The following is a 27254-nucleotide window of genomic DNA, read 5'->3' as shown; positions in this document are numbered from 1 at the left end:
TGTCTACATGCGGGGAAGAGCCCCTCCCCTCAACTCCGGAGGCTCTTGCCGAAACCGCCCCCACCAGGAGTGTTGATCTGGACCCGGTCGCCTGGTTGGACCTGGATGATCTCCTTTCCACCCATCTTCGTCACCACGTATCCGCCGTCGGCCTGTTTCCTGAACCAGAAGTTCTCGCCACGTGACCCGGGCTTACCGCCAGCCACACCGTACGGGTGGTAGATTCTCCGCTCAGACAAAATCGAGACGCGCAACGGCACACGAGCCTCGATCTCGCGCGTGGCTCCGTCTCCGCCGCGCCATTTGCCTGCTCCTCCAGATCCACGCCGGATGCACCATTTGGTAACGACGACAGGCGTCCGTGCCTCCACAATCTCGATATCCGTAGTCTTAGTGTTGGTACAGTGGACATTACAGGCCGAGGCCCCATGGTATCCCTCCATGGCGCCGACACCGCCTCCGAGAGCCTCGCCGGTAGCAAAACCAGGCGAGATCTTGCCCGTATACACGTCCTTGCCTCCACGGCCCCAGCCAAACGAGTTTGCACAGCCCTGAGAAGCGGCACACACGCCGAAGCACTTGAGAATCACGTCGGTGATGCGCTGGCCCGAAATGGTGGACCCGCAGATGGCCACGAAGTCGCTCGGGTTGAGAATCGTGTTTTTCGGGATGTGAATGTGGCACGGCGCCAGACAGCCCTGGTTGAGAGGGATGTTGAGGTCGATCAGGCACCGCAGAACGTAGATCACGCACGAGTGTGTGATGGAGGCCGGGGTGTTCATCGGCCCGTAAGTTTCCGGGCCTGTTCCGCTGAAGTCGAAGAAGCCCTCGCCCTTTTCGCCGTCGATGGTGATTTTGCACTTGACGGGAGTTCCGTCGTCGAAATAGTCGATGGCTTCCAAAGGTCTGCCGCCGTGCTGGCGGTGAATTTTGCGGAAAAACTGTCTCACCGCCTGCTCTGCGTTGAAACAAATGGCACGCATATAAAACTGGACAAACTCCTTGCCGTACTCCTCGAAAAGAGCCTCCATAAGCAAGATTCCATTCTGGTTGGCACTCACTTGCGCACGCAGGTCGCTCAGGTTGTCCTTGATCTTTCTCGTCGCCGAGCAGCCGGGGAACTCGCCGGCCTTGTTGAACAGCTCCACTATACCCTCTTCGTCGAATCTGCCCTCGCTGACCAGCTTGAACGACTTGATCGAGACTCCTTCCTGCCACAGCTCCTTGGAGTTTGGAGACATCGCGGTGATTCCTGCTCCGCCAATGTCTGCGTGGTGTCCTCTGGAAGCCACGTAGAAGACGATCTCGCCCTGGTGGAAAACAGGCGTGATTACCGTGATATCGGGAAGATGCGTGCCGCCTGCCTCCGGGTGGTTGGAAACAAGCACGTCGCCTTTCTTTAGTTTCCCCTTCCACAGCTCGTGCTGGTACTGGATGGCGTACTGCATGGAGCCTAGATGCACCGGGATGTGTGGTGCGTTGGCCACTAAACGGCCGTCTGGACCGAAGATGGCACACGAAAAGTCCAGCCGCTCCTTGATCGAGGACGAGACAGACGTCCGCTGCAGCGTGCGGCCCATGGTTTCTGCAATGCCCATGAATCTGTGGCCGAACACCGTCAGCAGGATCGGGTCGGCCTTGCTGAGCGGCGTGTTCTCGTCGACGCCGCCAACCTCGGCAAACTCGCTGTCCTTGGCCTTCTGGATGTCGATCACTACGTGCGAGTCCAAAATGGTGGCCACCGAGAACTTCTCCACGAGAATAGTCTGCGTGGAGTCAATCAGCAGTGCCGGGCCGTTGATCTTGTCGCCCGCACGCAGATGCGGCAGCTTGAACACCTTCGTTTCCACCGGGCCGTCCTCGAAGTACACGATCTGCCTGCTGTCGAAGGAGTCCGGCCAGCTGGCGGCGCTCGCGTATTTTTCGAGCTGCTCCTCAATGTTGACGTTGGTCTGCTTTTTCTCCACGCTAATTCCCTTCACAGAAACAGTGGACGTGAAGATCGGCGAGCTGTCTGGAAGCACAAAGCCGAACTCTCTTCTGTGAGTCTCAAGGAAGCTCTGGCGAATGTCGTCGCTGTCGTAATCGACCTCGAAAACGGTGTTGGACGACTTGTACTTCATGCCGAAGGTGACCTTGAACTCGATCTGCTCCTTGGCAACCCCCTGGCTCTCGGCCAGCTCTGCCACAATCCGCTGCTTCAGATTCGCCACCAACGGCTCGGCGTCCTGCTTGATCGCCGCAACATACTGCCTCACAAACGGCGCCTTCAGCTCACGTGACACGCGGGCACGTGCTATTCCGTACGCAGACAGAATCGACGAGTACTTGTGGATGAGCACTCTCGAGATCCCCAAGTTGCGTGCCACCGCCGAGCAGTTCTGCGAGCCGGCACCTCCAAAGGAAACGAGGTTGTGGTTCTTGGCCACAAAGCCGCGGGACTCGGTGATTTCTCTGATCGAGTTGGCCATCTTGACATTCGCAATTTGCAGGAATCCCAGCGCCACCTCGTACGGCGTCAGGCTCTTGCCTGTGTCCTTGGCAATCTGCTCTGTGAGCTCCTCGAACTTGCGTGTCGTGACTTCCAAATCCAGCGGCTGGTCTCCGGACGGACCAAAGATGTGCGGGAACTGCGAGATCACGAGTCTTCCCAGAAACAGGTTCGCGTCCGTGACCGTGAGCGGACCACCTTTACGGTAGCACGCGGCTCCCGGGTCCGAGCCGGCGCTTTCGGGCCCAACGTGGAACAGGCCGTTCTCCCATTTCAAAATTGAGCCTCCGCCGGCAGCAACGGTGTGGATCTGCAGCTGGCCAACAGAGATTTCCAGGCCGGCCGTGTTGTTATCATAGGAGACGTCGAACGACGAGCCGTCGATCCGCGACACGTCGGTCGACGTGCCTCCCATGTCGAAGCCGACCAAGGGCTTGTTTTCGTAGCAGGTTTCCGCAACGCCCACCACTCCGCCGGCTGGACCCGACAAAATGGCGTTGATTCCTTTGAATAGCTTTGCGTCGGTGAGGCCTCCGTCGCTCTGCATGAACTCCACCTTTGGCACCGTGCTGAAAGCACTCAGAAATTTGCGGATATAATTCTGGACATGGGGAGTCAAGTACGCATCAATACAGGTCGAGTTTCCGCGCTGGAGATAATTCACCGTGCGTGACACCTCCGATGATATGCTGACAAACTGGAACCCGGCTTTGCGCGCTATTTCGGCAGCAATCAGCTCGTGCTCGTCGTACAGGTACGAATGCGCAAAACAGATGGCAATGCTGCGGTATCCCTGCTCGTAAGCATGCGCCAGCTTGGCCTCCAGATCTGGCACGTTCAGCGGCTTCAACACGCGCACATAAGTGCCCGAGGGCGTCAGTTTCACGTGCGGGTCTGCCTCGTTAATGACAACCTCATTCGGATCGTCAGACGACGTCTCGACGGTGATGCGCTCTTCTGCCTCAATCACGGTGTCGTACAAGGTCTCAGGCTTCTTGACCTTGAGATTGAACAGTTCTGGTCTGGCCTGAGTGCCGATTTCAAGCACGTCTCGGAACCCCTCTGTTGTGAGGTAGACAAACTTCTCGCCTTTGCGTTCCAGCAGCGCATTGGTGGCCACGGTGGTGCCCATGCGGACACACTCAATAAGGCTTCCGTCAAGTTTCTCGCCGCGTGCAATCTTCTGGCCAGTGAACTTCTCCAGCACAATTCTTATACCTTCTGCTGGAGCATCTGGATAATTTTGCGGGTCTTCAGAAAGAATTTTGAACACGGTCTCCCCTTGACCGGGTATATTCGCCCAGACATCACAGAACGTTCCGCCGCGGTCTATATGTTAGTCTGCAGGGCTGAGAAATTGCACATACCTATAGCGATCTGAATTTTCTTCACCATTTCTCAGCACAATTATCAGAGATACAGGACTGAACCTTTTTTTTATATATGCACCGCCACAGCGGACATTTCTCCTGCAGGATCGAAACTACATTTTGTGGCGGGTGAACAAATCTCTGGAATCACAAAGTTTAATTTCCACCAATGGCGACTGAGCAGTTTCTCGAGGTCAACGGAGCACAGCTTGCTTACTTTACCAAAGGAGAAGGTCCACTGGTGATTACTTTGCACGGAGGCCGTGGCTTTGGGAGCAAAACGGGTGATTTTAGAGTGTACTCCAAACTAGCAGATTATGGTTACAAAGTGGTCAGCTTCGACTTCCGAGGCCACGGACACTCCTCTTTCACTCCACCTTTCACGTTCTCTCAGATAGTGGACGACATTGAGGCCGTGAGGGAGCATTTCGTGGGGAAAGAGGGCAAGGTAATCATCATAGGCGGCAGCTTTGGCGGGTTTCTGGCACAGCAGTATGCAATCACCTATCCGTCCACGCTCAGTTACCTCGTTCTCCGCGGGACGGCAGCCTCTCACCACCACGAGTCTGAGGCTTTCGAGGTGCTTCGTAGCCGGTTGCCCCAGTACCCGTGTGTTTCGATTGACATGCTCCGCAAAGTGTTCGGCCGATTTGAGAGCGACCTGGAGATGCAGTTGGTTATGTTTGCGTTAGGCCCATTGTATTCAGAAACGTATAATCCAAATGTGGGATTAACGACATGCCTCAACACCGTTTATCGGGCTCAGAGCCACAACGATTTATATGCAGAGTCGGAGAAATATTTCGACTATAGGGACAAGCTTCTATTGTTGCAAACTCCGACACTTGTGATTGTCGGAGAAAAGGACTGGATTTGCCCGCCCTCGCAAAGCAAAATCATTTGCAGCCTCATTCCAAACTCCAAGCTGGTTGTAGTCCCTGGAACAAATCACAGTGTGCACCAGGAAAAGCCACAACAAGTCATCGCCGAGATATTACGTTTTATTTCGAGTAACAAAAGCGCATCTATCTAATTATTTAAAGCGTCTCAAATTCCTTCTCCGGAATTGGCTCCTCCTCAACCTTAGGTTCTTTGGGCTCTTTTCTGGAACTCCATCTTTCCAAAGCAGGAATAACAAATCCAGTCCACACAGTCAGGGCACACGTAAAGGCTATGCAGTAGTAGAAACCGTGCGTCGATCCGTACGCTGGGGCCTCGCTCGAAGGGAACAGGTGCTGTTGGAATGGAGTCACCACGGCCTGGCCGACCACAATCATGGCAGGAATGGTGACTGCACGCAGAATCGGGTTCTTTCCGCACGCGACGTTGCACCAACCGGACAGGATTGGCGTGTAGCAACCGTACACTCCGCTCAGGATGTACCCGGCCTTGCGAAGCGGGATGTTATCGAGAGGACCCTTAGCGGTAATCAAGAATGCGGCTAAAAGAATGAGACCAACTCCCACACAGACCCAGTTTCTGTTTCCGGTCAGATCGCAGATTACTCCTGTCGAAAGCATTGTCACCAAGTTGACACCGGAAAGGATGGTTGGGAAGTTGTTGATATAACTGATAGAGTAGATCTTGAGCCACTTGAGGTACAATTCGAAAAATTGTAACATATAAGATGCTGCAGTAAGCGTCCAGAAACAGTAGCCGATACAGAACGCCCATAATTGCCAAGAAAGAAGCACAGGCTTGATTTCTTTCGGAGAGAATGTGATCTTCTGAGACACTCTGCCGTCCTCCTCCAGTCTTTCCTTGGCACGGTTTCTTTCCCACTCGTTGAGATAGAAAGCGGTGGTGTTATGAGGATAGTCAGGAAGAAAAAGGTATCCATAGATGATGACTGGGGCCCCAATAAGAGCGTCGATGATGAACATCCATTGCCAAGCAGCTAGTCCACGCTTACCATTCATCGAGGACTGCAAACCAGACTGAATGTAGGATGAGGTGGCCTGGCCAATGATACCAGCCAAAACGAAAAAGTTCGACCGTCTCATAATTTCACGTTTCTTATACCAGCATCCAATCATGTAATGCGTTCCAGGGTTGCAGGACGACTCAAACAGACCGATCAAAAACCTCAGAGCGTAGATGGTTTGTGCATTTTTGGCCAGGTATATGAACAGCACACAGAGAGACCACAGCAGGTCGAGAGTCGGAAGATAAATTCTAGGGCGGAAGTAACCAGCAAGCAAGACGGCTGGGATGGACCCAATACAAACTCCGATGTTGTAGTAGGTGTTGAACCACGAAAGCTCGTTCTTTGTGAAACCCAAATCCTTCTGCATTCCGGAGATGTAGGTGTTAGAAATGTTGGTCTGATCAAGGTACTTCAGGAAATAAGCCATCATGGAGTACGAGAGGATAAAGAAATCTAGTTTCCATATTAGAATCTTCTCCCTAGGGTCTGTGCCTGGCTCAAACCAATGGTACCATTTGGTGGGTTTTGTTGTGACTGAAGTTGTGACTGAAGACATGTCTGACGGGGGAAAGATTGTTGGAAACCTTTATATATATGGAGTATTCCTTTTTTCTTCCCTAATTCTTTTTTTTTTTCTTGGCCTGATTAGCCACATGCAATGCATAGCGGAGTTTTAATGCAAAATCTGCCAACTGTGGCGTCTGGAGAAGGCGACATCGCTACTGATAAAAAAGCTTCTGCACGTGACCAAACCTTATTTTTTTACCAGTAGCGCCATTGAGGAAGGGCTGAACAGCCGACGGCGGCTTCTATTTCGTCTCTATTATGCAGGCGGCAAAGTTTCTCCGACGTTATTGTGGCAATCTCCGTCAGCAGTCCTACGCCCTTGCCTCCCAGTGTCGTCTTGAAGGTCTCAAATCCGGCCTCATTATACTTCTCCTCCAGCTGCCGCAGTTTTTCGGGCGTCGCTGCATCATCGTCAATTAGCGTGATCGCGCAGCCGCCCCCGCCAGCTCCCGTGAGTTTTGTTTGGCCGATCTGTAGCTCGTCACTCCACAATTTGACTCGTTCTAAGTTCGGGTGCGAAACGCCGAGCGACACAAGCAGACCATGGTTCAGCCGGATAAGCTCCATTAGTCTGTTCTTGGACTGCTTGTCCAGGAACGGGCGAAGCATCAGGGTGTACGCCTCTCTCGCGATCGCCTCCATCGTTTCCAAAATCAGTCCAGACGGTTTGGGGAACTCGGTCACTATCTTCGAGACGTTGGCGACCAAGGCAGCGGTGCTGCGTGGGGTTTTGGTGTTGGTGAGCAGCAAGTTCAGCGGCGGCAGATTGCGCATCGAGGTGCGGATACTGGGCACCGACGACTCCATTCGCTGGAACATCACGGCTCCTCCGTGCGTGGCCACTGCGTTGTCGATGCCGCTCGGATTGCCGTGGCTGCATTTTTCTCCCATTAGAGCCCACGCGTCGATGAAGAGACACTGCTCGGAGTCCTTGACGGTGACGTCGTCTGCCCTCAACGTGGGCTCTTGAATGTGGCCCCCCAGGTAGCAGAACGCGCTCGCAAAGCACACAGACACCGACGCAGACGATCCGAGTCCGGCCCCCACGGGCAGCGTGGACCGAACGGTGAACGTGAGTCCTGCCACGTCGTTCTCCCTGCACAGAGACACCAGCAGGTAGAGGAACATGAACGCGGCGCTGTACTGGATGGGCGAGTCGATCTTGGACAGCAGCGAGCTCAGCGCGTCCACGAGCTCCGGGTCCAGCTCCTCGTCGGCGGCCGGCTGCCGTTTACGCGAGTGCTCGCCAAAGAGCTGCCATGGAAGGTCGCTGGTCGCCCATTTGTAGCTGAACTGAATATCTGGGAACTCTAGAAACAGTGTGTCGGTGTCGCCGTTGTCTCTGGATGCCAGCAGATACGTTCTGAGGGACAAGGCTGCAGCAATGGCAGGCTGGAGTTAGTATGATCCGACTGAAGGCAGAGAAAAAGGCCAGATCCGGCGTGCGACGTACCTTGTGGTACACGGCGGAGTGTTCGCCGAAAATGATAACCTTTCCGGGCGCAGACGTGAGGAACGGGACGGAAACCATGTCTGCTTGGGAAGAAAGAGACGGTAGGAAAAGAATTCTTGTATAATCTTCAGTTTCTCTGGTTCAGTTTCCCACTGCTTCGACTTTGGTGCACGACCTGCGGCTTAAAAAAATTAAATTTGAGAAAAGATGAAAAAAAAACTAATTTAATGGCTTCGCAGATAAAGGTCCGCTTCTTCACGAGAGACGAGGACGAGTCGCTTCACTGTCCGGGCAACCCCGTGTTTGTGCCGATATCGCTCAAACGGTACGGTCTGTCGGAGATCGTGAACCACCTGGTCGGCCTGGAGCAGCCGGTTCCGTTCGACTTCCTGATCGACGGCACTCTGCTCAAAGGCAGCGTCGAGGACTACTTGGTGGCCAACGGGCTGTCGAGCGAGCACTTCCTGGACATTGAGTACACGCGCGCCGTGCTGCCGCCTCAGTTCCTCGCCAGCTTCAACAACGACGACTGGGTCTCTGCGATCGACTCGGTCGGGTCCATGAGTCTGGCTGGCCCGGAAGGTGAGGTGCGCACCGCGCCAAAAATCCTCACGGGCTCGTACGACGGCGTTGTGCGGATCTACAACGCCTCGGGCAAGGTCGAGACCCAGCTGGTGGGCCACCAGGCCGCCGTCAAGGCCGTCAGGTTCATCAGCCCGTCCCGCTTTGTTTCCGCCGGCATGGATCGCTCGCTGCGGCTGTGGAAGGCCGGGGTTGTCGGCGACGAGGACCTCGACAAGGACACCCAGAACGGGCGCACCAGCGCCATTCTGGAGTACCACAAGGACGTGGTAGCAGCGCTTGCCGTGCGCAACTCGCGCATTCTGTCGGCGTCGTACGACCGCAGCCTGGCTCTGTGGTCGACCAACGCCAAGGAGATGCACACGACGCAGCCGCTGGAGCAGGGCGCAGAGAATAGCCTGTCGTCGGCGTCGCGCAAACGTCTCAAACTCGCGGTCGGCGACGCGTCGATCCGGCGCAAGGCTCCTCTGGCCATTCTGGAGGCCCACCAGGGCCCCGTCGAGGCCGTCTGTTTCGACAAGGACGACACCGTCGCGTACTCGGCATCGCAGGACCACACAGTGAGAACATGGGACCTCGTCACGGCGCGCTGCGTCGACACCAGACACACCAACTTTGCGCTGCTCAGTCTGGTGGCTCTGCCGCGTGTCGGGCTGCTGGCCACGGGTTCCGCGGCCAGGCACATCAACCTCCACGACCCGCGCGCAGAGAAGGTCACCAGCACCCAGCTGGTGGGCCACAAGAACTTTGTTGTGTCGCTGGCCACCACAGACAACGAGTACACTTTGGTGTCCGGGTCGCACGACGGCACCGCCAAGATATGGGACATCCGCGCCAACAAGAGCATCTACACCATCGAAAGAGAGAGCGACGAGCACGCCAAGGTGCTGGCCGTCGACTGGAACGCGGAGATCGGCCTGCTTTCGGGCGGAACCGACAAAAAGCTGCAGATCAACGAGCTCAAGTCAGACAAGCTGCGTAACTAGATACATAGATGCTGCCAACTATTTACATGTTTTCCGGGGCCCGCTTGCACGTCCACATCGTCACGCCGTAGTAGCCCTGCCACAGGCCCTCTGTGTCGGTCAAGTAGCCAAGCATCTCCGGCGTGGGGCGCTCGTCCACGAGCTGCCACCCGCAAACGCCGCGCAGCTTGCGGATCTCCTCGTGCGAGAGCTCCGCCTTGGCCGCGGTGCCGTACTTGAGCGGCCCCACGTTGATCCACAGCACGTCGCCGCGCGCCGCGTCCGCCACGCGCGCCACGGCGTCGAAATAGTCCATCAGGTTCTCCGCCGTGTCGAGAAAGAAGCACGTGACTATGGCCACGTGGTGCGGCTCCTGCCGGAAGCGCGCCGCCGTGAAGCTCGTGAAGTCGCCGTGCTGCACGCTGAGGTTCGCCGGCTTGGCGCGCTGCCGCAGCTCGACCGCGCGGAACTGGTTCTGCGTTGCCGCGTGGTTCGAGTAGTTGTGCACGTACGGATACACCTGGTAGCGTCTGGGGCTGTCTGCGTACACAAACTCGTTCAGCAGCAGCATGTACCACGAGAACTCCACGGACACGACCTCCTTGGCGCCCAGCCGTGCGATTTCGTGCGCGACGCGGCCGAGCCCCGAGCCGGGCACCACCACGCTGGTTTTGGCGAGGTCCAGCCGCGCGAGCTGCGTCCTGACGTAGTCGAGGATGGGCACGACCTCGCGGTCGAACGCGGGGGACCAGTCACGTGCAAAGTGGCACAGGCTCTCGATGACCTTGTGGTGGTCTGTTTGCGGTCGGAGTCGGGCCTGGTCGGCAGCCAGTTTGAGCTCGAGCGTCGAGATGTTGTGTTTGCGCACGGTCTGGGCAACGCAATCCTGGAGCAGCTTGTAGTTTTCGGCCAGCGTCGCGTCGACCTTGTTCATCTTGGCCTGGTAGCCCGTCTGCGCCACCATCTTCTGCTGTCTCCAGGACATGGTTTTGTACAATTGGCGCTTCTTCTCGTTCCACGCCTTGCCGCGCGCAAGGTACTGGCGCATCTCGTTGACGGCGAGCAACAGCTGCGAGCGGGAACGGTCCTGGGACACGGCGCCCGGACCAGCGGCCAGGGAGGCAAGACGCTGTCGCAGACGCAGGAACATCGAGGATTGCGAGATCGCAGAGCTCGCAAAAACGGCGCTCACAATAGTCGGTACACGGCTGTGGGGCAGGAGCGTGCTCAAAAGGTAATGGGCAATGACCACCGTGCAAAGTTTGGAAACAAGAACGGCAGTTTCCTGGCGCATGAAAAAATGTTTTTTCAGATTTATTTTTTATGAGTGTCATTGCCGTGGGCACAGACCTGCACCGAATCGGGCGGTTTGCGGCCATTCTAGCACGCCACGGTCTCGCGTCGCCACATGTGCACCGGCTCGCTGCCCGTGTGCTCCACCCGGACCGCGAGCTGCCCGGGTTTGTGCGCGCGTGCCAGCAGAGCCAGCTCGACAAGTGCACGCGCGCACTCGCGCACTCGTGGTGCGTCAAGGAGGCGCTCTACAAGACGCTCGACACGCCCGACCAGGCCACCTTCGCGATGCGCCACTGGTACAAGTACAACCACGCGAACGGCCGGCCGCACGTGGCCAGCGACTCGTACGCCAGACACGAGCGCTTTCTCGTGTCGCTGTCCCACGACGGCGATTACGTCAGCAGCGTCGTTGTGCGCGCGCACGGCACCAACTAGGAGTGGATTAACAGATACTTATGCCTCGCTTACTCCCACTCGACGGTGGCGGGCGGCTTGGAGGTAATGTCGTACGTGACCCGGGCGACGCCGTCGACCTCGTTGACGATTCTCGACGCGACCTTCTTCAGAAACTTGGCGTCGAACACGTACCAGTCGGCCGTCATGAAGTCGGTCGTCTCGATCGCCCGCAGCGCAATCACCTGCTCGTACGTTCTCTGGTCGCCCATCACGCCGACCGACTTCACAGGCAGCAGCGCCGCAAACGCCTGCGAGATGTTTCTGTATAGCCCAGCCTTTCTGATCTCCTCGATGAAGATGTAGTCGGCCTCTCTAGCGATTTTCACCTGTTCCGGGGTCACCTCGCCCAGCACTCTGATGCCGAGACCCGGGCCCGGGAATGGGTGTCTCCAGACAAGGTCTTCTGGGATGCCCATGAGCGTGCCCAGGTCTCTGACCTCGTCTTTGAACAGCTCTCTAAGAGGCTCGATCAGCTTGAGTTTCATGTCTTCCAGCAGACCGCCCACGTTGTGGTGGGTCTTGATGGTCTGCGAAGGGCCTTTGAACGAGATCGACTCGATGACGTCCGGGTAGAGTGTTCCCTGCAGCAGATACTCGATCTGGGAGCCGTCTTTAGGCTTGATTTCGGAAGCCACCTTCTCGAAGACGTGGATAAAGGTGTTTCCGATGATCTTCCGCTTCTTTTCCGGGTCGGTGACGCCCTTGAGGTTGTCGAGGAACTGGCTCGAAGCGTCGACGACGGTCAGGTTGATGCCCAAGCCCTCGTCCAGCGTCTTTTTCACCTGGACCGTCTCGTTTTTTCTCATGAGCCCGTTGTCGACGTAGATAGCATGGAATCGGTCGCCGATGGCCTCCTTCATGATCTTGGCACCGACAGTCGAATCCACGCCGCCCGAGACAGCGCCAATGACCTCGGCCGAGGGACCAACCAGCGTGCGGATGCGCTTGATCTCCGTCTCGATGAAGTTAGCCATGGTCCAGTTCTGCGACGCCTTGCAGATCTTGACTGCAAAATTCTTGAGCAGCGTCTTGCCCTGCACGGAGTGCGTCACCTCGGGATGGAACTGAATGCCGTATATAGGCTTTTCCTCGTGCGCAATGCCCGCGAACGGAGAGTTGCCGGACGTAGCCACGGTCTTGAACCCGGTCGGCAGTGACTGCAACTTGTCGTGGTGCGACATCCACACCTGCGAGTGGTCCACTCCCTCAAACAGCGGACAGGCCGGGTCCACCACCGTCAAAGTGGCCGGACCGTACTCTCGCTTCTCGCCGCGACCCACGCCCTTGCCGTTGATCCAGGCCAGCTCCTGCATTCCGTAGCAGATTCCCAAGATCGGCACGTCCAGCTTGAACACGTCGTGGTCGACGTGCGGCGCGCCGTCCTCGTACACCGAAAACGGACCGCCAGACAAAATCACACCAACAGGCTTGAAAGGCAGCTCGCTGATCTTCTGGGTGCACGGCAGCATCTCTGCGTACACGTTGAACTCTCTTAGACGCCTGATAATCAAGTGCGAGTACTGCGAGCCAAAGTCCAACACGAGGATCGTGTTGAACACCTCGCTGACCTGTTCAACCGTGGGAGCCATGAAATAAAATAATTAATTGTAAATTATTTATTTCATTAAAAAATTTTCCGGCCCTGTACTCGGTGTGCCCAAAAGGGCAAGAGCACAGAGATAAGCCAGAGCAGCGCACTTTTCAGTAAATTCCGCGGCCGGTCGTGCTGGTGTAGGGCTTCTGCTGCGCCAGCGTGTGCAGGTCCTTCAGCACGGCCTTCACCGCATCCACGGCCTCTCGCGTGTTCTGGAAGCTGAACGCGATGCGGAACGATGCAACCTTGACGTTGTGTTTCTGGCCCACGTCGCGGATCCACTGGGGGTCGATCTTGTTCCTTTCGGGGTCCAGGAACACGAAATTGGTGTGCACGGGGACCTGCAGCACAAGACCCAGCTCCTCGGCGTACCTGCCCACCTCGGCAGCGTACGCGTGCGCAGTCTTCAGCTTGCTAAGATTGTGCGCCAGTGCGTACGAGCCCATGCGCGCCAGCGGTCCTGCCTGGCGAACGCCGCCGCCGTTCTGCTTTTTGAAGTGGTTTGCAACCCGAATCAGGCTCTCAGAGCCGACCAGAACGCTGCCGATCGGTGCACCAAGCGTCTTCGACAGACACAGCGAGATCGAGTCAAACAGCTCTCCGTACTCTGCCAGCGACACGCCGCTCGCGACTGCCGCGTCCCAGATCCGCGCCCCGTCGCAATGGATCGCTATGTTGTTGTCACGACACCACTTGCTGATGCGGTGGATCTCGTCTATAGGAAACACCAGGCCGTGCAGCGTGTTCTCTAGCGACACAACGCGGGTCGGGGCGCTGTGGATATCCCCGTTGTCCGGGATATAGTGGCGCTGGATGTCCTCTAGTGTCAAATGCAGCCCGTTGGCAGGGATAACCGTCGTCACCATCGCCTGCGACAGCGTGGCGAGTCCCGCGGCCTCGTGGACGAAAATGTGCGACCGGTAGTCGCACAGAACCGAGTGCGGAGGACGGTTGAGGTGGCTCCGGATGGCTATCTGGTTCGAGAGCGTTCCGGAAACGCAGTAGAGCCCTGCCTCGTGGCCCGTGAGCTCACACACGTGTCTCTGCAAAGCAAGCGTGTCCGCGTCCTCGTTGTACACGGAGTCCCCTGTGGACGCCTGGAGGACCGTCGCGAGCATTTCTGGCGACGGCGTGGTGAAGGTGTCGCTTCTGAATTCGTTCCAATTGGACGGCGTCGCGGCCATTGCTTGGAGGATAAATATTAAGAGGGTAACATTTTTTTATTCTATTTTATTTAATTTGTCTTGTTCATGACGTCCTACGAGTACGCCCCGCGAATGAAGTCTCAGCGACTCGTCGACCGCGCCAACCGAGACAGACACGAGGCAGAGCTGATGAGACAGCAACAGCAGAAACCCATCAGCAAGCCCCAAGTGGCGGATATCTGTCCTGGGCTGAACGAGATAACGGACGCCCTAGAAGCGTTTCCGTGCGACCTGATACGCTATTTCACGCTTCTGCGGGAGATCGACGCCAAATGCGTGTACACCATTCCGTACCTGAAGGCCTACATCACACGGTTTCTCCAGATCAAGCGGACGCATCCGAAGAGAGAGCTTCTGCTGGAGAGAATCAAAGACCTGATCAAAGACCTGATGCCGTGCCTCGAGGAGAAAATGCATGTGGCCACCATAGCTTGTGACACTGTCGCGAAACATGTCAATAGAATAAACCAGAACTACGAGATTGTGCTCCAGAACGAGATCCCCGAGAAAGTCAGAATCGGGCCCTTGATCCATCCGTGCATGAAGGTGACGGAACACAAGAGCGCACAATCGCAGCGCAGCGAGAGCCGCAGAGAGGCCCTTGCTGCCAAGAAGGCATCGCGCACAGAGACAGAGGTGGAAGACGAGAGCGCAAGGAACACGCCGGTCCCGTCGAACGGCACGCCGTCGTACGCAAATCCGTCGAAAAAGGTGAAGAAGGACAGAAAGGACGGCGACCATCTCGACGCTGCAGCCGCACAGTCGCTCTCCTCCAAGAAACGGAAACCGTTGCCCGGCTCGGTCGACGAGTCCAGACGGGTGAAATCATCAAAGCCCAAAAAGGAAAAGCGGGTCAAGGACGAATACGCAAATACCACCGGCGGCTCGACGCCAACACCTGTGCCTACTCCTGTGTCTGCTGCCAAGTCCGAGTCCGCAGCCACGTCTCCGTACGACGCAGAGCCTGTCTATTGCTATTGTCAGCAAGTGTCGTACGGAGAGATGGTTGGGTGTGACGGTGAGAGCTGCGAGCGCGAGTGGTTCCATCTGCCGTGTACGGGCCTGAAGGAGCTGCCGCGTGGCGAGTGGTACTGCGACGATTGCAAAGTGAAACTGAGGAAACGCTAGTAAAGTCTTTACAAGGTCTCTCCGAATCCGGTAATAGATAAATACAGGTCGTCGTCTGCGGTTTCAAAAAATGTAACGTCGAACTTAAAAACAAGAAAGGATAATAAATTAGTAAACAAGGCCAAAACTGTTTATTTTTTAGTCTATAAACAATTTGGGGAACGCCTGCCAGCTGAAGAGTGATCAATTGGACCTCGAAAAACTGAAACCGTATACTGTGAGAGTTTCATATAATTAATCTATTTGAAGTTACAACGATGAGTTTATTGAACAAGAAAACAAAGGCCCAGCTTGAGGAAATTGCTAGAGACCTGGATGTCAACATCAAGTCATGCAAGGTGAAACAGGCGCTTGTTGACAGGCTGACGGACCATTTCTTGGAGAACGCTGACAAGTATGACAAGGACCACGAATATTACGACTATGTTGTCAGTGTCAAGCAGGAGGCCGAAAATGAGAACGACGACGAGGACGAGGACGATAATGACGACGAATCTGACGAAGCTGAAATTATAGATATCGAGGAATCCGATGCCTACGACTCTGATGATGATTTCGACCTGGAGCCATCCACCCTCGACAAGATTCTCGATTACATCGACAACGATACTCTGTACGAAATAGCAGACTACGTTGCCGAGAAGAACTACGAGCTTAGAGATTACCTCAGCGACCCATTCACCATCAACGATTTCACCGTCGTTGGAGAGTTCATCTACTTGTATCTTCACTTTGCCAAGTCAATAGCTCTGGGCGATATTCGCTTTGTGCCGCAAGTTGTGAAGAACAGCCTTCCAGCAGCAGTCCTCAAGACTCCAGTCACCGACCTCACGCACTTCCTTGATGTAAACTTCTGGTCGACTGTGCTTCTGTGGCTTCTTGTTTCCTATGGAGCTCCTAAACTCACTTCTTACTACGTCAACTTCACTTACAACTTTGAGTACGACCCATTCATTTTCGCGCTTGCCAAGTTGCTATTCGGTCTGATACTGTTCAAGACGGAGGTCAGCGGACACGATATCAAGGATGAGCTCGTGTTCCAGTTCTCTTTCAAAAACTACTCTGTTGAATACGCTGCTAAGCTCTTCAAACACTACCTGCTTACGAGCACTCTTCTTCTGAGAAACTACTTTGGCAACTGGGTTCTCATCGGTGACTTCTTCGCCGCGTTTGTTGCTCTTTACGCCAACTTGTCCTTCATATAAAGTGGCCCCCATCAGTTCCGCTCCTGGTGTGTTTTTTACTGTGTATTATCTGACAGACTTTTGCGTTTATAAGATTGATTATTATTTTTATTCGAGCTTACTGAAATATTGCAGCGCTTCGCGCCTTCTGCTGGCTGTCACCTTGTATTCAGTCCATATTATCTCCCCCACCTCTTCTATGCTCTTGTTGTCCACATATATCGTCCTCCAGTTATCCTCGTTCTGGAATTTCTCGAACTGGGTCTTCACTTTCTGTTGAAACTCAGCAACTTCATACCGTTCCTCCCCAAACCCTTCTCTAGTAACGTTCTCTTCCTGTTTGAACTTCATAAAAAGTACAATATCCGGTTTCGGAAGCCCTATGTCTGGACTTAAACACCAGTCGAACGGCAATCCTTTGGCTGAAGAATATGCTACTCCCGAGTAAACGTATCTATCCAGTACCACTGTTTTCCCGTCTTCCAGCAGGCTTCTGATTTTCTCGGCGAGTTCCCATCTATTGGCACTAAACAAGAGATGTGCAGACTGGTCGCTCAGCTCAAATGCCGTATCTGTAAGATATGTGTTGATTATCCTCCCAATTGGGGTTGTCCGTTCGGGAAATTTGATCAGCGCTGCGTCCACACCATCCTTGTCGAGTTTTTCTAGCAGACGTGTCGTTTGCGTGGTCTTGCCAGTGCGATCCAAACCTTCTATGCAAACCAGGACACCACGCGTCATAAGAATGATATTTGGTTTGCAAAAAAAAAAATCGACAGCAACAGGATTTGAACCTGTGCGGACAAAGTCCATTTGATGGCACGAACAGGAATTCGAGTCAAACGCCTTAACCACTCGGCCATACTGTCGGTACGCTACGTTTTGCAAGCTGGCTCCATATGACGACTTGTGCTAGTCTTATTCGTTTCTGTTATGTTACACTTCTATATATTTTATCAGCCTCGAATAGTCCTCAATGACCCCCGGCTTGTCTTTGGCAACTATCTTGTGCATCATGGACTGAAACACAATGCTGTGGCTGTCAATATCCATTTGATCTGGTTTGAGGTGCACGTCAAATTTGCCGTGGTAAATAAAATAGTGAATAAAATAGAGGAAGCCCGATAAAACATGGTACAACTTCGAACCCTGGACTGAATACCTGTCCATGTTGATTTTGTTCACCAGCCTGCGGTTGTGCCAGCCATACATCTCAATCAAACGCCGCACGGCAAAGGGCCTGCACACATCCTTTGCTCCCCGCGACCTGAATGATATTTCAAGCACGTTGACCACCAGCTGTTCTTTTGTCCTATCTGTGTTGATCAAGTAGCTGGAGCCGTTTTCCAGCACAAGCGGAAACACCTGGCTCCGGTGGTCTGCGCTCAAAAGGACCTCCTGGAACTCCTCCTCGTCGAACTCGATTTTGCTTCTTGAATTAAAATATCCGACAGTAATTTCTCTGAAAAGCATGCTCCAATTGTCAAAGCCAGTATGGTTGTCCACGTGGCACCAGCCTTCAATCATTTCCACCACCTCATCGAAAACGTCGGCATCCTCAGGCAGCTGATCGGCTCCCGCGTTGATGCTCTCCAAAAAGTGTTCGGCCGTCTTGAGAGGGAAATACTTGCTGAAATCGGCAGTTTCTGGATCGAATCTCGCGAGAATTTCGGGATCCGGTTCCGACTTTGTTTGGCTCTTCTCTACAAGCTTGTTCATCAGCGAGTTTCCCAAAATATGTCTGGCATTGCCGAAACGATCAAAGTTCTTGATCTCCTCGTAAAATTCAGACACATCGAAGGTTCGAAGCTCAGGATCCGGGGAGATAAACATTTCTTTCAAGTGTGTAGGCGAAACACAGAACGTGAAAACAAGCGAGAGCATGTTTATTGCGTTGATTGGACACAGTGGCTCAATAAAGTTTGCCACTCTGTATGGTTTTTTCAGGGTGGACTTGTTCACCTTGTGGCCAAAATAGATCACAAAGTCCTCAATTTTAAGCACAGATCGCAGGGGGAATCCCGCATCAGACTCTTTGTACACTTCAGAGCAGTTTACCAGGACGATTTTCTGGCTTTCGTGGAAACCGACCGCCAGGTGCCAATCACCTGCCCATAGAAAGGGATGGAACGTGAGCTCCGGATGTCTGGTTTTGGGGCCATAGCTGTCGCGCGCTCTAAAGAGCACGAATCGTGTTCCTGTGTTGTACTCGTCCAAAAGTAGGTTCATATAGTAGAATACCATTTCTGGTGACCACACCTTCTCCCTATGGGAATCATCAGAGAATTTCAGTCTGCTCTTCATTCCTGTGGTTTTGTGGCTTATAATCTCCTCTGGGGCTAAAGAATGGTATTCCCTAGACAGCAGGCTGTGAGTTAGCACGCAGACGCATCAACTTACATCGAATCGATCATTTTGTCTAGCTGTTTGTTTGACATGTCCTGTGAGAGAAAAAAATAGGAAGGGGGCAGAAAAGGCAGACTTTCCGCGACAAGTTTAAGCCAGAACAGAATTCGACAATTAAAATATTCGCAAGTAGGGCCGGACGACACAGGGTCGTATCTGCTCTTTCACAACGCGTAGTGGCTGACTATTCGGCCAGAGTTGCATCGTTTGGCTAGACTTTTTTTTGTACACTGTCAATATTTAATACTTCCTTTTCTTAAATCCAAGACTATCAAGTCAGAAGTGGAACACGTTCCACCAGACCCTACGTTACTTCTCACAAGAACTCTTCAGATCAATCACCAGCATAGCAAAGCATGCCCTCTGCGTCATCTGATGATAAGTTCAAAGGCAGTCCTCTCTCCAGGCTGCTCTGTACTCTTCACCGTCGTTTTAGTTGAATATTTTTCTCTTTCCCAAAATGGATAACTAATGATCTGGAGGCTGGTTGTCGAGATTATTCTTGTGTCCAACTTTTGCTCCTGCGCATCGGTAAGCATGACCCTTCCTTGTCCTCCGTTCAAAGCCAAAGCCATTTGGAGTTGGGGTGGCAACAACAAGGATAAGGATCTTGGGTTTATCGAGGGAGATATCATCGAGGTGTCCAAAACTTCCTCAGACGGCCAATGGTGCTACGGCGTTTCACTAAGAACCAAACTTACTGGAAGATTCCCGACCAAGTTCATCCAGGTGCTGCAGATCAAGGAGTCCGGGTCGCGAAAGAGCCTGCTGGAATTGAAGGAGTCTAGCTCCTCCAAGTCTCTCAGACTCACACCGTCCGCCTCGTCCAGCAGCCTGAAACTAGGCTCTTTTGTTTCCGTGCCGACGGACGTCACGAACTACGACGAGGTCCCGCCTCCACCGCCAAAGCACCAGTATTCCACATACAACAAACTGTTCACCTCGTCATATACGCAGCGGATCCTTGACTCGTCCACCTTATCAACAGACACGGAACGGTCCTCCTACTTTGGACATTCGGACTTTTCCGCCACCTCAGCGGGCTCGTTGATGCGACACAAGGAATCAAAAATGCAGGCCAGTACGTCGGACAGCGACAGACATGATCTGGTGAGCTCGATGCTCGAGAAGGGCCCTACTGCCAAGCACCCTAACTTCTTTAGAAGGTTTCTGGGTCGAAGGTCTGTCGAGCCTTCGTTAGACGACCAGATTTTCAGCACGAGTCTCGATAAGCTCGAGGAGCTCACGATAATAGAGACAAATACCGACGACGACCTGGCGAGAACGCAAACTCTGAGCGGACGCGACAGGGCCAACAGAAAGTCCCGTGTTGTCCAGGAAGAGCCCGACCTGATTCTGCAACCGCAAAAGGCTATCTCGAGCCTGAACGTCGACGAGAAGCTGTCGTACTCTACTCCGTCTATGATTGACGCGACAGACTTAGACCACGTCGATGAGTTTGTGGCAGAGCTGCCGGACGACCGGTTCATAGGGCCCAGGGAGATTGTGAAAAACCGTATAGTTCCAAAGTTGCCAACTTCCCTCGAGCGACTGAGAGCAATTTACATCTATCTCACCACTAGGTTCGAAATCATAGGGAAACAAGAAAAACTCAGCGCCAAAGTGTCGCCATCCGAAACCGTGTTTACAGACATCATTCATAGAAAAAGATGTACCGGCCACGAGCTCACGTGGATGTTCTATATCATGGCGTCGCATCTGGACCTCGAAATGGAAATAATACTTGGAAATTTTAAAAGACCGCTACAACCACTCGACAGCAACCTTGTGCTCAACCACACATGGATATCAGTGCTGGTGGAAGGTGAATACCGCTTTATTGACGTTGCTCTTGGAAACCACACCAATCCAATAAATGATGAGCTCAATTTAATTGAGCCGCTATCGCTACAGCAAAACTCCGAGTTTTACTTCCTCACTAAGCCCTTGGACCTGCTCTACACCCACGTTCCGATGCATGCAGACCAGCAGCATATCGTTCCTCCCCTGGATCCTTTGGTCCAGATGGCGTTACCTCCATTATATTCAGGCTTCTTGTATTACAAACTTAGTCTTTACAAGTTCAACCATTCACTGTTCCGCCTAAAAGATTTGGAGTTGATTGAGTTCGACCTCGAAATTCCAAGAAAGATCGATGTCCGCGCGATCGTCAGGTCATACGATAATGATGCCCAGGGGGAAGCACTGGTACAGATTTACATGAAAAGAGACAAGAGGCTGGCGAAGATCAAGGCAGCAATGCCTCCAAGGTGCTCTTTGGGCTTCATCTGTGTCTATGCTCGCTCGACTTCGCGTCCGGGAGCAGACTTCTCGATGGTTCTTTCTTTGCCCTGCTCTCACAAGGGAAAATACAAGCCGATAGAATGGGTGAAGAAGAACGATAACAATGCTCATCTAGACTTCGATCTGTACATCAAACAGCCCCAGATATTTAATCTGACTCAAAACTCGCCATATACATTCCAGGTGTTCTCCACCGATAGCACAATCAAGTGCAACCTAATTTCTCCCACTGGGACTTTCCATCTGTTGCAATATCAGAACGATGCGTTTGAGCTTACAAAGCGTCTGAATGAGCCCGGACTATGGAGACTCGTGGTTCTCAACAACGATTCCTGGCACGTTTACGCTGAATGGTCATGCTCTTGATAAGTATCGTAGATAAAGACTGTATAAATGCATACATCACTTACTGAGACACTTCGTCGTATAAAGGAGGACTTTCAGGGACTTCCTCCTGCTCTGATGGCGCATTTGCCGAGCGTTCGTCTTCTCTTAAAGTGTGTAGCGTAATGTTCTCCTGAGCATCGTTGAGCTCAGAAAAGCTATCCACAGCATCCCAGAAATCTGGTGGAAAATCGCCGTTTCGCAAACTGAGATCGTTGAGATCCAAGTCACTGGTTTCCAATAGAATATCCTTATTGAATTTCGTGTATAGCGGCGGAGGAATCTCGTTGCCTTCGAGCGGACCAAATCCCCATTTTTTGACGTTTCCCTCTATGAAAACATATCCCACTTGTCCAACGTTCACATGAAGCGCGCATCTGTTGTTCGAACCAACTGTAGGGTATAGTTGTAGATTTTTCGGGAGCTTAATATGGCCTCCTATTTTCGACTCCGATAGTTTCTTGCCGTTTCGCGTCCAGAAAACGGTCCTCGACGCTAATTTGATGCCACATCCAATCACATCCCCGTGCTCGAGAGTAGGGAAAACTGCGTCCTTCAGCGGGAAAGGATCATTATAGCGTCTGTGGCCTGTCGAATCGTACGAAGTCGAGATGCGGCTGCGGCCTGGGAGGCGGAAGTATGGATATGGGGAAGTGGCAACTCCAATTGATATTAATGTATCTTCAGGGCTAGGAAGGTCGTATATCTTAGTCTCAAAATAGTACACTTCGTTCTCTTTTGGCATAGGAAAGTTCGTCTGAATTGACAGCTCTTGGCCTGAATTCAGGAATTCAATCTCGGTCTTGTCTACCACGCGAATATACTCTTGGCATTCAACATGAGGCCGGAATTCCCAAGCTGACACTCCTTTTTCCTGGATGATTAGATTTTGCGATAAGGTCAGCTCCTGGTTGTTCATCGGATTCAGCTTCAAAAAATCCTTGGCTTGGAAATATAACTCTTGTTCGTTGGGAGGGAGCTCATCTAACGCGCGTCTGTCTTCCTCAGCCTCCTGTGCAGCATCGTCCAAGGATCCTGGGAACTCGTGGGTCAGTCGTATGCCTCTTCGCAACAATTTCTGAAGGCAATAGACGACCAGCGATATGATGATTACACCAAAAAACCCAATCGCCATCCCCAATAGGACAACGACGTCCGACGGTATGCTGTCGGGCTGGTTCTCGAAAGTAACCGGAGCGCCCTGGGCCCCGTAGCTAAGTAAGCTAAGTACACCCAGAAAGCACTGCCTGTCGTTCATAAATGGCATACTGTACTATTTTGCTAACTTGGTCAAAAAGCCCTTGTATTCAGAATAAGCAAATCCTGATATCTTTGGCAATATATTTGTATGATTAACAATTTTGACGGCGACAGCTGGGAACAAACGAATATATTTATCTGGATTTTTTTTATTTTCTCTTTATATCGATTATATGTGAATTTCACTAATTCGGCTTTCGATGTCTACTGCGTATGCTAAGGAAAAAAAGGTAGGCGAAGGTACCTATGCCGTTGTTTTCTTGGGGAAACAGGTTGCAACAGGTCGAGATATTGCCATCAAGGAAATCAAAACGGGCGGCTTCAAAGATGGGCTTGATATGTCAGCCATCAGAGAGATGAAGTATCTTCAGGAGTTGAAGCACCAAAACATCATTGAACTGGTGGATGTTTTTGCAGACGAGGAGAAAAATCTCAATTTGATTCTGGAGTTTCTTCCCTCGGATCTCGAGATGATCATCAACGATAAGAAGCTGATGATTGTCCCAGCAGACATAAAATCCTGGATGCTGATGACTTTGCGAGGGTTGCATCATTGCCACAGGAACGGAATACTCCATCGCGATCTGAAGCCTAACAATTTACTAATCTCGCCCGAAGGATACGTGAAAATAGCCGATTTTGGTCTTGCGAGGTCGCTTGGCATGCCTAATGAGAAACTCACATCTAACGTGGTCACCAGATGGTACAGAGGTCCCGAACTTCTCTTTGGTGCTCAGCATTATTCTCCAGCAGTGGATATTTGGGCTGTTGGGATCATTTTCGCCGAGTTGATGCTGAGAACGCCGTATTTACCTGGAAAGGATGACGCAGACCAGCTAGTTGTTACTTTCCAGGCGTTAGGCACTCCAACCGAAGAAAATTGGCCGGGCGTTTCCCACCTCCCGAACTACAACAATCTCACAGTTTATCCAGAGCCTTCGCGACAGGAACTGAGAAACAGATTCCCGGCCGCTACAGAGTCCGCGCTGGACCTGATGTGCGGCATGCTAGCATTGAACCCAAATAATAGACTTGACACCGAGGCTTGTCTTTTGCATGGCTATTTTACAGAGTCACCAGAGCCAACGGAGCCAGAGAATCTACCGAAGAAACTTTAAGTTTATCCTAACATGTTGTACACATGTTTTCCAATTGCCATGCTGGCAGTGAGTCCGGGACTCTCTATTCCAACGAGATTGACGAAGCCGGGGAATGTCTCCTCAATCACAAAGTCGTGTAGACTTTTAGTTCCAGGAGGGATCAGTTTTGGACGGATGCCGCTGTAACTAGCACTTAAATTTTCGCGCTTCACTCCGGGGAAATACTTGGACACTTCCTCGTGGACAGAATCGAGATTTGCTTCGTTCGGCTTGAAATCGTCCGGCCTGTCGACCCATTCCAGGTCTGGGCCGAATCTGAGCTGTCCTCCCAGATCCAGGGTCAAATGAGTGCCCAAGGTTGCAATATTTGGAGTTGGACACGGATACACAAGTCTGTGAATTCCAGGGTTATGGGAGTATGCAAAATAGTTCCCCTTGGCATAGTATGGAGTATAGTGCTTCTCCCTAGGAAGCAGAAGGTTGGCGATTCCCGGAGAATACAGTCCTGCACTATTAATCACTACATCTGCGCTGATCGAAAACTCCTCGTCCCCAGAAATTGTGGTCAGCTTGTACCCGCCATTTTTGTCTATCCCGATCACCTTTGTCGACGTCATCAACATGCCTCCGCGGTTTTCCAGCTCTGCAAGAAGGTAGTCCATCAGAGAATGTGCAGACACAATTCCCGTAGTTGGAGAGTACAGAATACCGGCATTCGCACGAATCAATGGTTCCTGCTGTCTAGCTTTTTCTAGTGGCACAAACTCAGTTGGAACACCGATTTTTTTGGACTTGTCGTGCAACTGATGCAGATACTCTAGTTGAGCATCATCCTGAGCCACAATCCATTTGCCACACTTTGAAGACTCGACTCCCAACTTTGCAGCGTCGTATATCATCTCTTTACCCTCGATGCATAGTTTGGTCTTGAGAGACTCATCAGGATAGTACAGACCTGCGTGGATCACTTCAGAGTTCCGAGAAGAAGTTTCCTGTCCGTGGTGTGCATGCTTTTCCACGACTAGAACATTGTTCGACTCTCTTTTGGCCAGTTCGGCACCCACCGCCAAACCTACGACGCCGGCGCCAATAACCACATGAGTGAAGTCGGACAGGACGGCGGCTGACCGATGAAAATGTCTAATTCCCCGCATGTACGTAGCCAATCTACTCATATAGAGATCACTATTTATATTAAGTTTTGACGAAATACTCCGGGCTGATTAGCGAAGTGCGGCTTGGCTTATGTAATAAGTTACGACAGATCACGGTGGTCATTATAAGTTCAGATTATCGTCTGAAATGGATGCGATGGTTTTAGAAGTAGCACCAATTTACGCTTGAAATGGTACAATCGGCTTTCAAATGAATTGTTTGGCAGATATCTGTGTAGCGAGGCAATAAAGGGTACTCGTCTTAACAGTATGCATACTTCTTATCATCATGTTAGGCCATATCGACATCTGCACTGTAAGCGCGTGCAAGGGTGTCATCGCCAAGCGAGCTTTTGACGCGTTCTGCCAGCATGATTGGGTTGGAGTAGCCTCGTGTGACGGGTGCCCTGGTGCCTTTGAATGCTGTCTCTATGATATCCTTTTTCAGCCGCACCTCATCAAACCAAACGTGTTTGGACGCTTTGGAGACTTCGAGCCTCTTGGTAGCGTCCACAACCAGAAGTCGCGAAATCAAGTCGAGGGCCGAGTCCTCTATTTCATCCCAGTAGGGCGAGTAAAAAGCGTACTTACCCTCGATGATCTGCTGCCGCATCGATGGAGGGCCCAGCTCCTCGCTGAAGGGAGGAAACCCGCACAAACACACGTATATCAGCACTCCAACGGACCACATATCGACGGCTTTTGTGTATTTGCGCTCCGTAGAGTTCACGAGCACTTCAGGCGCAACGTATGCTGGCGTTCCGCATAGCGTATCGGTGAACTTTGTCGCTCCAATGAACTTCGCAAGCCCGAAATCTGCAATTTTCACCTTGACATCCAGCTCGTGAGAGTCCCAGGGCCCCGTCTGTTTGTCGGAATCGTGTTTCTTGAGCGTGATGTCCAAGAGAATATTTTCCGGCTTCAAGTCTCTGTGCGCGATGTCTAACGAGTGGAGGTACTTGAGGCCATTCACCAACTGGCTCATGAGAGCTTTTGTCTCGTTCTGGCGAAGCTTGCCCTTGGACACGATTCTGTTAAAAAGCTCGCCACCGTTCACTTTCTCCAACACCAGATATGTGGTCATAGTGTTGGCGTCATACGGTTCCACAAACGTTTCGTACGATCGAACGATGTTCGGATGGTCGATCTTCATGAGGATGTCCAGCTCCCTGTTGAGCGAGGTGGTCCAATTGGCATCTTTGCGAGTTGGATTGAAGATCTTGACCGCACAAGACTCTCCTGTGCTTCTTCGAACGCACTCCTTCACCTGCGCATAGTGTCCGCACCCTAGTAGCTCACCAATAATATAGCCGTCGTAGAAAGAGCCAGTTCCAGGCCTTCGAGCGCTCTTCAAAATGAAACTTGCCTGGTACTTCAAGATATAGTGGCAATCAGCAGCAAAAGAGATCTTGTCTCCAGATCTAATCAAACAAGTATTTTCCTTACCAACGAGAAGTCCGTTCACGAAGGTGCCGTTGGAGCTAAGGTCCTTGAGATAAATTAGATCTTTTCCGTTAAGGTGGCTCACGCCGATTTCGCAATGATACGTTGAACAGTCTGCTGGAGTGAGAACGATGTCATTTTTTTTGGAACGACCCACTCGAAGGCAGACTTTTCTCCGAAGCTCGATTTGCTGGGGGCCAGTAGCAGCGGGATCCAGATTATATAACGAGGCCACAGCTGGAAGCGGCAGTTTCTTGGACTCGGGTGAAGAGTGCGGAGGGTCCGAAAGCTTTCTCTTGCGGCTCAAGGAGACACTGGAAAGCATGGTGGCAAGACAAAATCGGGGACAAATCTTGGATTTCGCGTACTAATTTTTCAAAATACACGGCTGTGTAGCCGGAATTTAATGTATCACATACCGTAAAAATGCTCAACGGTATTTTGAATAATATCTGATTTAGGAATACTGATTAAAATGGCCGTTACAGGACTGGGAGAAGTCGATCAAAAATACGACGGTAAAGGTATCCGTGTTGGCATTGTTCATGCCCGGTGGAACAAAAAAATTATTGACAATCTCGTCCTTGGTGCCAAGAACAAGCTTCTTGAGTTCGGTGTCATGGACTCAGACATCATCATCGAGTCTGTCCCGGGCTCTTACGAGCTTCCATTGGCCACCGTGGCCATGTTCAACAAGCACAATGTCGACGTTGTCATTCCTATAGGATGTCTGATTAAGGGTTCCACGATGCACTTCGAGTATATTTGCGATTCAGTGTCGCATGCTCTTATGGACCTCCAATTCAAAATTGGAAAGCCTGTGATCTTCGGCGTTTTGACGTGTCTCACTGAGGAACAGGCAGAGGCCCGTGCTGGCCTAATCCCAGGCTTTATGCACAACCACGGCGAAGATTGGGGTGCTTGCGCTGTTGAGATGGTCGTCAAATTCGGCGGGTCGTCAAGCCTCAGAATATCATAAGCACAT

At 52.3% G+C, this 27254-nt stretch overlaps 19 protein-coding genes across 19 annotated transcripts; 8 read left to right on the top strand and 11 right to left on the bottom strand.

Annotated features, from left to right (window-relative positions):
- Positions 1-29: 29 nt before the first annotated feature.
- On the bottom strand, positions 30-3955 carry KL911_002405 (uncharacterized protein; the record flags this gene model as incomplete). The annotated part of the gene is made up of 2 exons (XM_043197471.1): positions 30-3767; positions 3941-3955. 2 exons carry the CDS (start codon positions 3953-3955, stop codon positions 30-32), a joined length of 3753 nt encoding a protein of 1250 aa, XP_043054685.1.
- A 75-nt stretch (positions 3956-4030) lies between these two features.
- On the top strand, positions 4031-4894 carry KL911_002404 (uncharacterized protein; the record flags this gene model as incomplete). The annotated part of the gene is made up of 1 exon (XM_043197470.1): positions 4031-4894. The coding sequence occupies one exon, from the start codon at positions 4031-4033 to the stop codon at positions 4892-4894; it is 864 nt and encodes a 287-aa protein (XP_043054684.1).
- Positions 4895-4898: 4 nt separating this feature from the next.
- KL911_002403 (uncharacterized protein) lies at positions 4899-6344 on the bottom strand (the record flags this gene model as incomplete). The annotated part of the gene is made up of 1 exon (XM_043197469.1): positions 4899-6344. One exon carries the CDS (start codon positions 6342-6344, stop codon positions 4899-4901), a length of 1446 nt encoding a protein of 481 aa, XP_043054683.1.
- A 206-nt stretch (positions 6345-6550) lies between these two features.
- KL911_002402 (uncharacterized protein) lies at positions 6551-7886 on the bottom strand (the record flags this gene model as incomplete). The annotated part of the gene is made up of 2 exons (XM_043197468.1): positions 6551-7747; positions 7809-7886. The coding sequence occupies 2 exons, from the start codon at positions 7884-7886 to the stop codon at positions 6551-6553; spliced, it is 1275 nt and encodes a 424-aa protein (XP_043054682.1).
- A 149-nt stretch (positions 7887-8035) lies between these two features.
- On the top strand, positions 8036-9376 carry KL911_002401 (uncharacterized protein; the record flags this gene model as incomplete). Its single annotated transcript, XM_043197467.1, has 1 exon — positions 8036-9376. One exon carries the CDS (start codon positions 8036-8038, stop codon positions 9374-9376), a length of 1341 nt encoding a protein of 446 aa, XP_043054681.1.
- Positions 9377-9398: 22 nt separating this feature from the next.
- KL911_002400 (uncharacterized protein) lies at positions 9399-10649 on the bottom strand (the record flags this gene model as incomplete). Its single annotated transcript, XM_043197466.1, has 1 exon — positions 9399-10649. One exon carries the CDS (start codon positions 10647-10649, stop codon positions 9399-9401), a length of 1251 nt encoding a protein of 416 aa, XP_043054680.1.
- A 29-nt stretch (positions 10650-10678) lies between these two features.
- KL911_002399 (uncharacterized protein) lies at positions 10679-11086 on the top strand (the record flags this gene model as incomplete). The annotated part of the gene is made up of 1 exon (XM_043197463.1): positions 10679-11086. The coding sequence occupies one exon, from the start codon at positions 10679-10681 to the stop codon at positions 11084-11086; it is 408 nt and encodes a 135-aa protein (XP_043054679.1).
- Positions 11087-11115: 29 nt separating this feature from the next.
- On the bottom strand, positions 11116-12696 carry KL911_002398 (uncharacterized protein; the record flags this gene model as incomplete). The annotated part of the gene is made up of 1 exon (XM_043197462.1): positions 11116-12696. The coding sequence occupies one exon, from the start codon at positions 12694-12696 to the stop codon at positions 11116-11118; it is 1581 nt and encodes a 526-aa protein (XP_043054678.1).
- Positions 12697-12808: 112 nt separating this feature from the next.
- On the bottom strand, positions 12809-13885 carry KL911_002397 (uncharacterized protein; the record flags this gene model as incomplete). The annotated part of the gene is made up of 1 exon (XM_043197461.1): positions 12809-13885. One exon carries the CDS (start codon positions 13883-13885, stop codon positions 12809-12811), a length of 1077 nt encoding a protein of 358 aa, XP_043054677.1.
- A 66-nt stretch (positions 13886-13951) lies between these two features.
- Positions 13952-15034, top strand: KL911_002396 (uncharacterized protein; the record flags this gene model as incomplete). Its single annotated transcript, XM_043197460.1, has 1 exon — positions 13952-15034. The coding sequence occupies one exon, from the start codon at positions 13952-13954 to the stop codon at positions 15032-15034; it is 1083 nt and encodes a 360-aa protein (XP_043054676.1).
- Positions 15035-15291: 257 nt separating this feature from the next.
- KL911_002395 (uncharacterized protein) lies at positions 15292-16239 on the top strand (the record flags this gene model as incomplete). The annotated part of the gene is made up of 1 exon (XM_043197459.1): positions 15292-16239. One exon carries the CDS (start codon positions 15292-15294, stop codon positions 16237-16239), a length of 948 nt encoding a protein of 315 aa, XP_043054675.1.
- An 87-nt stretch (positions 16240-16326) lies between these two features.
- On the bottom strand, positions 16327-16959 carry KL911_002394 (uncharacterized protein; the record flags this gene model as incomplete). The annotated part of the gene is made up of 1 exon (XM_043197458.1): positions 16327-16959. The coding sequence occupies one exon, from the start codon at positions 16957-16959 to the stop codon at positions 16327-16329; it is 633 nt and encodes a 210-aa protein (XP_043054674.1).
- Positions 16960-17154: 195 nt separating this feature from the next.
- KL911_002393 (uncharacterized protein) lies at positions 17155-18522 on the bottom strand (the record flags this gene model as incomplete). Its single annotated transcript, XM_043197457.1, has 1 exon — positions 17155-18522. The coding sequence occupies one exon, from the start codon at positions 18520-18522 to the stop codon at positions 17155-17157; it is 1368 nt and encodes a 455-aa protein (XP_043054673.1).
- Positions 18523-19161: 639 nt separating this feature from the next.
- KL911_002392 (uncharacterized protein) lies at positions 19162-21294 on the top strand (the record flags this gene model as incomplete). The annotated part of the gene is made up of 1 exon (XM_043197456.1): positions 19162-21294. The coding sequence occupies one exon, from the start codon at positions 19162-19164 to the stop codon at positions 21292-21294; it is 2133 nt and encodes a 710-aa protein (XP_043054672.1).
- A 40-nt stretch (positions 21295-21334) lies between these two features.
- On the bottom strand, positions 21335-22579 carry KL911_002391 (uncharacterized protein; the record flags this gene model as incomplete). Its single annotated transcript, XM_043197455.1, has 1 exon — positions 21335-22579. One exon carries the CDS (start codon positions 22577-22579, stop codon positions 21335-21337), a length of 1245 nt encoding a protein of 414 aa, XP_043054671.1.
- Positions 22580-22772: 193 nt separating this feature from the next.
- On the top strand, positions 22773-23690 carry KL911_002390 (uncharacterized protein; the record flags this gene model as incomplete). Its single annotated transcript, XM_043197454.1, has 1 exon — positions 22773-23690. One exon carries the CDS (start codon positions 22773-22775, stop codon positions 23688-23690), a length of 918 nt encoding a protein of 305 aa, XP_043054670.1.
- A 2-nt stretch (positions 23691-23692) lies between these two features.
- On the bottom strand, positions 23693-24826 carry KL911_002389 (uncharacterized protein; the record flags this gene model as incomplete). The annotated part of the gene is made up of 1 exon (XM_043197452.1): positions 23693-24826. The coding sequence occupies one exon, from the start codon at positions 24824-24826 to the stop codon at positions 23693-23695; it is 1134 nt and encodes a 377-aa protein (XP_043054669.1).
- Positions 24827-25118: 292 nt separating this feature from the next.
- KL911_002388 (uncharacterized protein) lies at positions 25119-26594 on the bottom strand (the record flags this gene model as incomplete). Its single annotated transcript, XM_043197451.1, has 1 exon — positions 25119-26594. One exon carries the CDS (start codon positions 26592-26594, stop codon positions 25119-25121), a length of 1476 nt encoding a protein of 491 aa, XP_043054668.1.
- A 150-nt stretch (positions 26595-26744) lies between these two features.
- Positions 26745-27248, top strand: KL911_002387 (uncharacterized protein; the record flags this gene model as incomplete). Its single annotated transcript, XM_043197450.1, has 1 exon — positions 26745-27248. The coding sequence occupies one exon, from the start codon at positions 26745-26747 to the stop codon at positions 27246-27248; it is 504 nt and encodes a 167-aa protein (XP_043054667.1).
- Between the last annotated feature and the right edge of the window lie 6 nt (positions 27249-27254).

This window comes from Ogataea haglerorum (assembly GCF_019207285.1).
Source record: "Ogataea haglerorum isolate 81-453-3 chromosome Unknown 81-453-3_NODE_6_length_583072_cov_95.821986, whole genome shotgun sequence".
Lineage (NCBI taxonomy): Eukaryota > Fungi > Ascomycota > Pichiomycetes > Pichiales > Pichiaceae > Ogataea > Ogataea haglerorum.
Note: the sequence above shows the minus strand (reverse complement) of the source record. Positions and strands in the feature narration are given on the sequence as shown.